Raw genomic sequence first — 9,504 nt, 5'->3', positions numbered from 1 at the left:
GATTTGGTAGACGGAAACTGAAAGAAGCCTGTTGTATATACGTATGTATATATGTGTGTGTGTGTATGTTTGTGTGTCTGTGTTTGTCCCCCTAGCATTGCTTGACAACCGATGCTGGTGTGTTTATGTCCCCGTCACTTAGCGGTTTGGCAAAAGAGACCGATAGAATAAGTACTAGGCTTACAAAGAATAAGTCCTGGGGTTGATTTGCTCGACTAAAGGCGGTGCTTCAGCATGGCCACAGTCAAATGACTGAAACAAGTAAAAGAGTAAACTAATAAGTTGTTTGATATATATTGCTTTCCAGCTCCACCTGATTATCCCAAACCCCTAAGATGTGATTAGTCATTTAGGTCCTCTCCAACAAGAAACCCATTTTGCTCCAGTCCTTTCCTTTCATACTTTTCTCTCTGCTCCTCATTCTCCCAACATCAGGTGTCCCTCTCCACCTGTGTTCGTAGTCTTGCAAGCTGCTTGGTGACCACACTAGTGCTGATGACATGAGAAAAGCACTCAGTGCATACTTAATGCGAAGTGGTTTGCATTAAGGAGGGCATCCAGTCGTAGAGACCATACCAAAGTAGATACTGGAGAATGATGCTGTCTTTGGGCCCATTGAAATCTGTCAAACTGTCCAACTCTTGCCAGCATGGAACATAGCTGTTAAATGATGATGAGGCTGATGATCATTTGTATAGATTATTTACGATTTGGGAAGATAGACCAAAGAAAAGGACCTGAGACATGAGAACAATAGGCCCCAGATTAGAGTATACAGGACCAAGTTGCAATGAAACCTTTATAATAGATCTGTCCTATCTATGCCTGTATAGAAAAGAAGAAAGTGCTAACATATCCTAGCATTTCTTCATTGAAAATATATTGTATGAGTATGTTTCTATTTAACAATAAACCATTGAAAGTACCACCACCACCACTACCACCACCACCTCTGCTATTTGTAATTGTTTTGTTTGGCATGATTTAGGCAAAGAGTATGCTTCCCAACCACATGGTTTTTAGTTCAGTTCCAGTGCATTGCACTTTGAGCAAGTGTCTTCTGAAGTCTTCGGCTGACCAAAGCTTTGTGAGTGAATTTGAAAGATGGAAATTGAAAGAAGCCTATCGTGTGTGTGTGTGTGTCCTTATCTTGATATCACATGATGGTTGTAAATGAGCGTCACCATCAGACGAACAATGCCCTTCGTTTTGAATCTTCTGTATAAATATATCTGGTCATGGGAAAATATTACCTTATTTGGAAACAAGTGTTGATAACAGGAAGGGGATTTGGCCATAGAAAATTTGCCTCAACAGAGAGCTTGAAACAGTGGATGTTAAAACAATGTTGATATATATGTATGTTTGTGTCCCCTTGCCTTGACATTGCTCAATCATTAAGTGGTGTCATTCATTTCTAATTTTCGGTGAAAAGATGTCTGGCTACAAGGAAATGTTACCTTGCTTGGAAATGGGTGAGGGTTGGTAACAGGAAGGGTATCAGGCCATAGGAAATCAATCTCAATGAACTTTGTCTGAACCCCTCATAGAAGGGTGAATGTTAAAAAGATAGTGATGATGATGATGATGATGCATGTAATTAGCGAGCTCCACATGATGATGGGCTACTTAAATATCAATAAAAATGTGATTTCTATTTCTATTTTCCTTATTTAAGTTGGTATGGTTATTCCTTGTCATATGTAAAACTGAAACTCATGCTTTTGGACTATTAGGTGTCAAAGGAAATATGTTTATGGTGTTTCTGTGTGTGTGTGTTTATGAGTGTTAACATATCCATGTGCTCACACACACAAACACATGTTTATATAACTTTATATTTTAGAGTCCCTTGGAATTTTCAAAGTTACACGAGGAATTGATGTTGTCTGTCAATGATTGGCCAGAGTATAATCCACCAATTGATGATAAATGTGTCGCTTTATATTGGGATGATTGGAGCCAGTAAGTAAGACTTAATTATAACTCATTAATATTTTAATCCATTTTCTATTTTCAAAGAATTTTCCAGAACATTGTTTTTTTATAATAATGGTTATATCATGAACTTATTCAGCAAAATGGGAGTCAGTTTTTTGTGGGTTTTTTGTGGATATTGACCTTAGCAATATTGAGGTAGTCAAGATATTTTATGAGGCACCCTCCCATATATGGGAAATTTCTTCCTCACACCAAAATCTTCAAATGTGTTGGTTAGTATATCTTTGCTTATTTAGTATATTAATTTTTAAAAATATATTTTTGATTAGCTAAACAAGAGGGGAAGAGTAGTTCCTATAATCTTTCTACACCTTCCAACACTGGTGAAATTAATATGATTGGTGTTCAATTTGAGCATATGTATAAGTCAGTGGAGGTGCAATGGCCCAGTGGTTAGGGCAGCGGACTCGCGGTCATAGGATCGCGGTTTCAATTCCCAGACCGGGCGTTGTGAGTGTTTATTGAGCGAAAACATCTAAAGCTCCACGAGGCTCCGGCAGGGAGTGGTGGCGAACCCTGTTGTATTCTTTCACCACATCTTTCTCTCACTTTTTCTTCCTGTTTCTGTTATACCTGTATTTCAAAGGGGCCAGCCTTTTCACACTCTGTGTCACGCTGAAACTCTCCAAGGACTACGTTAAGAGTACACATGTCTGTGGAATGCTCAGCCACTTGCACGTTAATTTCACGAGCAGGCTGTTCTGTTGATCGGATCAACTGGAACCCTCGTCGTTGTAACCAATGGAGTGCCATCCAATGTATAAATCAACATTTGCAGGGAAAAATATGAATGAGGATTCCAAAGGACTACTTTTCTGAAGAGGAAGGAGTGAGAAATGTGTTTATGTCATATTTGAGAAATTACAATGGAAACTTCGCTGCAATTACTTGAATTGCACTTTTCTAATTCAGAACACAAAAAGTTGGTTGTCTGGATTAAATGTATTCCTTTATTCTTGTTTTTTGCTTCTAGATTCTAAATCAAAATTTCATTAGGATTCTACTGGATTCATTTAAATCACTATTCAAAATCACTATTCAAAATATACTAAACTACTTCTGTATAAAAGAAGTCTGGTTCCATAGGCAAAAAAACTTTACTAGATCAACTCTTTGCATTCAAATTACTCTGTTAAATATGATGGTTATTTATTCACACTGTTTGGAACTAATGAGACATTATCTCATAGCGTTGAGAGTTCAATGATGTGATTGTTTACTTTTAGAATGATATTGCAGGGTAAATATAAGAGACCAGATCTGGCTGGTTTGAATGCAAAATGAGTAGAATATTTGGGCTAGATATGGCCAATTTAAATGCTAAAGGGTTAAAAACAAGTATTTTGATATGAAATAGCAAATAATTTTAATATCTTCATGCATAATAATTTACTGAAGTAACTGAATAAATTCAATTATTTTCTGTGTAAAGTTGATTTTAAGGGCCCTATTGGTTTAAAATTCTGAATTGCAGAGGAAAATATTTTATAGATAAATAGATGACTTTCATTACATTAAACTATTTTTACTGTAAAGTGTGAATAGTTTGTAGTTAAATAATTCCATCTGTAAGTAAGTCATGTAATGTGACTTGCCTTCTAAAGGTTGTAATACCTAACAGCTATTGAGAAGTATTTCTTTCAATCATTGGCTTTGGTGACCACCTTGTTCCCTGCTTCCCTTCTTGCTAGTCCCTGATATTGCTCTCCGTCTTCTCCTTTCTCCTGTCTTCATTTTTCTCATCCCAACACTATTCACTCTCCATTACCATCCTTTCACAACAATAAATCTATTCCACCCATCATAGGAGTTCTCTTTTGCCTTGCAGCCTGCATGGCGGCTCCAACAGTGCTGACTCCACAACATCCATTATGCTTTATAAATGAGTGATAATCGATTCCAGCATTGACAATGCAGGGCTTGAGAGAGCTCTTTACACTTACTGACATCATGACAAACTCTGTAGTGCTAGTACCACTAAAATACACCTAGTATATTCTATAAAATAGTTGGTGTTAGGAAGGGCATCCAGTCATAGAAATCATGCTAAAAATGCAATATTAGCTCAAGATGTTGATTATATTTAAATTAAAGCTGTTCATTATAATTTTATATAAAAACATTTTGTTATGTTCCAAACAACAGTTTAACACCAATAAAGTTATTTCTCTAAATCCTTCCACATTATTGATTACTCTTGGATAGCAACTGTTATTTCCTATTTGCTTACTCCCTAGAAAGTATGAAAAATGGCTAATATTTCCTTTGAATTTTACTTTCTTTAACATAGTCCCCACTTGGATAGCTAGAAGTAAAACTGAACTGTTGAACTTATGATCCCTGTATTTATACTGCCATCTGTGTTGCCAGAACATTCTTGAAACTTCTAAAAAGTCCTAGAAAATTCTGCTTCAGCAACTCAGTGCTGTATCTGTCTAAAGTGTAATGGAAAATAGGTCAGTGTCAAAAAAGTTGATGTTCAGGTCACAAAAGCAAAATTTGAAAGGAATAGTCATAATTTCCTTTCATTTCTAGATAGAAGCAAATAGGAAATAACACTTACTGACCAAAAAGTATAAATAAATAAATAAAAAAAGATTTTGTTACACAGTGTTATTTTCAAAACCAGTATGAACATGCAGGCAGGAATATGGTAAAGGAGGGTTAATAAACTTTCCCTTACTGAAAACCTTTAAGTTAACAAAGGAAGCTTTTGAGGAGACACTTCACTTGCAAAAAGTAGCAGCCAGACCGCTCTCAAGTCACACGCTACTGTCTTAAAAAAAGAAGAAAAGACACCTGAGATAGTGTAGATCTAGATAGACTTTTATCTTTTACTTGTTTCAAGCTTTGGACAGTGGTCATGCTGGGGCACCATCTTGAACAAATCAAGACCAATACTTAATTTTTAAGTCTGGTTCTTACTTTGTTAGTCTCTTTTGCTGAACCACTAAACTGACACTAGTTATCAAGTGGTGTGGTGGGGTGACAAACACAAGCAGTTGAACTATATATATATATATATATATATATATATATATATATATATATATATATATATATATATAGATATATATATATATATAAATATAGTTATGGTTGGTCTATGGAGTTACCCATAAAGCACTTAGCTTTACAACATCTTATCAGACCCTAATGTCCTATGGCCTATAACCTCTCTTCAAAGAGGTTTTGGCCATTGGCCATTAGGGTCTGATGGGGCATTGTAAAGCTAAGCACTTTATGGACATGAAACCCTGGGTAACTGCATAGACCAGCCATAACTATCTGTATCTAAATACTCTACTGCTCTATAACTTAGAGTGTGCTTCTCTTTCAGATTTATGATTTACTGACTATATATATATATATATCTAGGGCAGGTAAAATTGCTGAGATCCATGGGTGAGTTCTCTCCAGTGGTCTTTGTCCCTCATCATTGCTGCCATGTCCTGTGTCTCCCAGAGACCAGTGTCTGTCCTTTAGGGCATCAACATATGTCATCCTCAGTCTCCATCTTCTAAAAATATAAATATTCAGCAGTATCAACACAAACAGTGTTTAGGCATAAGCAAACTTTAGGTTAGTTAAAATATGTTTGTGTTTTAGAAGTTGAAATATGTCACAAACACATATATATATATTATATAATAGGCTTCCATAATTTCCCTCTACCGGATTTACTCACAAGGTATTGGTCAGTCCAGGGTTTATAGTAGAAGACACTTGCCCATGGTGGTGCACAGTGGGACTGAACCTAAAACCATGTGGTTGCAAAGTGAGCATCTAAGTGTATTTGGTGAAGGTTGATATAAATTAGTGGTTCCCAAAGTGAATGGTACTGTTTCCCCTAGGAGTGGTAGAAAGATCTAGGAGTGGCATTAAAGAAAAGTCAGGTGATAATGGGGTGACCAAATGAGGGCGATGGATGTAAAAGCAACAAAATAATGGGTTAATTAGGTTAAGTTTTATTTGTCAAATACAGTTGTTTTGAATTTGCTGCAGAAAATGATCTATGTTTGTGATGCTGAATGGAGTGCTGGGGGGAGGGGGCGCTAGGAGTGTAGCCCAGGTGCTGCAGCCCTAAAAGGTTTAGGAACTGCTGATCTAAAACTAAGTAGTTTAGTAGTTGGTACTCCGTCGCTTACGACGTTGAGGGTTCCAGTTAATCCGATCAACGGAACACCCTGCTCGTGAAATTAACGTGCAAGTGGCTGAGCACTCCACAGACACGTGTACCCTTAATGTAGTTCTCAGGGATATTCAGCGTGACACAGTGTGACAAGGCTGACCCTTTGAATTACAGGCACAACAAAAACAGGAAGTAAGAGTGAGAGAAAGTTGTGGTGGAAGAGTACAGCAGGGTTCACCACCATCTCCTGCCGGAGCCTCGTGGAGCTTTAGGTGTTTTCGCTCAATAAACACTCACAACGTTCGGTCTGGGAATCGAAACCATGATCCTATGACAACGAGTCCGCTGCCCTAACCACTGGGCCATTGCGCCTCCACTCTAAAACTAAACAACATTAACAACCTCCAAACATTGACTTACTGTTGTATTTTATCTTCTTTCTGTTAATATAACAAAATTTGGTCATCAAAAGTCCAATACCTATTGCATTCATCTCCCTCTAAATATATTATCTCAAGTTAGAATTGGAGAATTAAATCTTAAATTTACTTAATTTGTTTACATTTTAAACAGTATAGTCTTTTTTAAAAATTAGTTTACAGTACTTCCTCCATCTAAAATATTCTTTTGCTATTTTCTAACTAGATGAATGTAAATTAACATCTGCTATGGTTAACCAGTTATTGACAATAAAAATTGTTGAGGATGCATCTCAAGCAAATGTGAGTAATTCTTTCACTCTCTCCCTTTCTCTTATTCTCTATAAAATCTGATTGCTAGATCAGGAAAGGAGCAATAAGCAATAGTTCATTTTCACACTACATAAATTCTTCCCTTTTTTTTTTGTGATTCAGTCAACACCAAGGACAGATTTATGTATGGGCTAATATGGGCCATGGCACAGGGGTCCCACTCAGGGCTGGGGGTCTTAGCTCAGAGAAACCTAAAACTTCATCATCATCATCATTTGATATGTTTTCCATGCTGGCATGATTGGGTGGCTTGACAGGAGCTGGTAAGGCCAGGTGCTGCATCAGGTTCCATGGCTTGGTTTCTACCATGGCTTGGTTTCTACCAAGTCTTTAGTCTAAGGATAACATATAAATCATAGTTTATTTTCTTTTCTTTCTGCTACCAACTTTGGAACCCTGTAAAAAGGATCAAAAGCTCTGCCCTTCTTTCTCAGCTTAAACCATACCCCTCACAAAAAAATTATAAGAAACAAACAAAACATCATGTCCATTATTCCATTGGTGTCTTTTGCTGAACTGTTAAGTCATGGATACATAAACAGACCAACACTGGATGTCAAGCAGTGGTGTGAGACGAACACAAAAACACACATACATGTATGATGGGCTTCCTCATAGTTTCTTATTTCTGTATTGCCTTCAAGGGGCTACACACAGAGGGGACAAACAAGGACAGACAAACGGATTAAGTCGATTACATCGACCCCGGTGCGTAACTGGTATTTATTTAATCGCCCCCGAAAGGATGAAAGGCAAAGTCAACCTCGGCGGAATTTGAACTCAGAACATAGCGGCAGACGAAATACTGCTAAGCATTTCGTCCGGCGTGCTAACGTTTCTGCCAGCTTGCCTCATAGTTTCTACCAACCAAATCAGTCACAAAGCATTGGTTGACCTGGGGTTATAGTGGCAGACATTTGCCCATGATGCTGTTAAGTGGGACTGAACCAGAAACCATGTGGTTGCAATGCAAGGTTCTTAACCATGCAGCCATGCCTGCATCTATGTTCGCATTTAGATAATGGTAGTATTAATTCTGGCCTTCCCTACTGAATGTTGACAGCAATAATTCTAAAGGATTTGTGTTTGAAAATTGGGCCAAATATATTTTTATTTTAATATATTTTTATTTTCATAGAATAATGTAATGCTATTAACTCTTTGATACTCATCAGTTAACTTCTAGTCATATCATTTTCTGGTACACTGGACTAGAAGTGCATTCATGTCACTTTCAGGTACAATTTATGAAAAGTACATTAAAGGTAGTACACTTCCGGTTAAGTTTGTTACCATCAAATGTGGTGATGCACTTGACAAGGGAAAAAAATAAGTAACATTTAGTTCTCATGTATAATGTGCATCCTATTATTTAGCTTAAAACCTGAAAGATAGTTGTGTATTATACACGAATAAATGTAGTAACACCAACTCACTCTGATTGGCTAGTAGCAAGTTAGAATTAGGTACAGTAGTGCATGATACAGTAAGGAATGGGAGAAGATTAGAGTATTATTGATGGTATTTGGGAGAAAATAATTTAGTTGGGGAACAAACAGGTAATGTTGTAACCCTTTAGCATTTAAACTGGCCATATTCCACCTGTCTTATATTCACACTAACCGAATCCTGTCTCTCACACCCACTCTACAATGTTATTCTAAAAATAAATCATCTCATCTTGAAGTTATGAAATATCATCATCATCATCATCATTTAATGTTCGTTTTCCATGCTGGCATGGATTGAACGGTTTGACAGGAGCTGACCAGCTGAAGGGCTGTTCAGGCTCCATGTCTGTTTTGGTATGGTTTCCACAACTGGAGCCCTTCCTAACGCCAACCATTTTACAAGGTGTACTGGATGCTCTTACGCAGCACTGGCATGGGTGCTTTTTCTGTGGCACCAGCACCCACAAGATTAGGGATGCTCAGCTGGAGAGGGTTGCAAGGGACGAGCCTGTCTGCAAGGGTAACCACACTTTGATGTGTCTTTTAAAGCACAACAAACTGCCAGGAGTCTCAGTTCTATCATCCCCTCTGTGAGTACCAACATTTATAGACTCTTTCTCACTACTTCATCCCACCAAAACAGTGTCAATGAATAAGCATTACATTTGACTGAGTAGTCTGAGTCTTAAAAGATTGAAGTAGATTGAATTGTAAATCTTTAAACTTTAACTATCTGTATTTAGTATAAATAGTTGTTGTTGGCACTCCATTGCCTACGACGTCGAGGGTTCCAGCTGATCTGATCAACGGAACAGCCTACTCATGAAATTAACGTGCAAGTGGCTGAGCACTCCACAGACACGTGTACCCTTAACATAGTTCTCGGGGATATTCAGCCTGAATTACAGGCACAACAGAAACAGGAAGTAAGAGTGAGAGAAAGTTGTGGTGAAAGAGTCCAGCAGGGTTCGCCACAATCCCCTGCCGGAGCCTTAGGTGTTTTCGCTCAATAAACACTGACAACGCCTGGTCTGGGAATCGAAACCACGATCCTATGACCGCAAGTCCGCTGCCCTAACCACTGGGCTATTGCGCCTTCACAGTATAAATAGTATAGATAGACTATTAAGTAACCAGAGTGTCTAATTTCTGTATATACCTGCTGCTG

The 9,504-nt window shown here is 37.8% G+C and overlaps 1 protein-coding gene across 1 annotated transcript in view; it reads left to right on the top strand.

Annotated features, from left to right (window-relative positions):
• LOC106871559 (uncharacterized) overlaps positions 1-9,504 on the top strand; it is a 73,524-nt gene that overhangs the window by 62,771 nt on the left and 1,249 nt on the right. The window contains exons 11-12 of the mRNA XM_052968706.1: positions 1,847-1,965; positions 6,779-6,855. Coding sequence (XP_052824666.1) covers positions 1,847-1,899 — 53 coding nt within the window. The 3' untranslated portion in view covers positions 1,900-1,965; positions 6,779-6,855. The remainder of the gene's footprint in view (positions 1-1,846; positions 1,966-6,778; positions 6,856-9,504) is intronic.

This window comes from Octopus bimaculoides, chromosome 6 (genome assembly GCF_001194135.2).
Source record: "Octopus bimaculoides isolate UCB-OBI-ISO-001 chromosome 6, ASM119413v2, whole genome shotgun sequence".
Classification (NCBI taxonomy): Eukaryota; Metazoa; Mollusca; class Cephalopoda; order Octopoda; family Octopodidae; genus Octopus; species Octopus bimaculoides.
The sequence above is the reverse complement of the archived record's forward strand: the minus strand, read 5'-3'. Positions and strand labels throughout refer to the sequence as shown.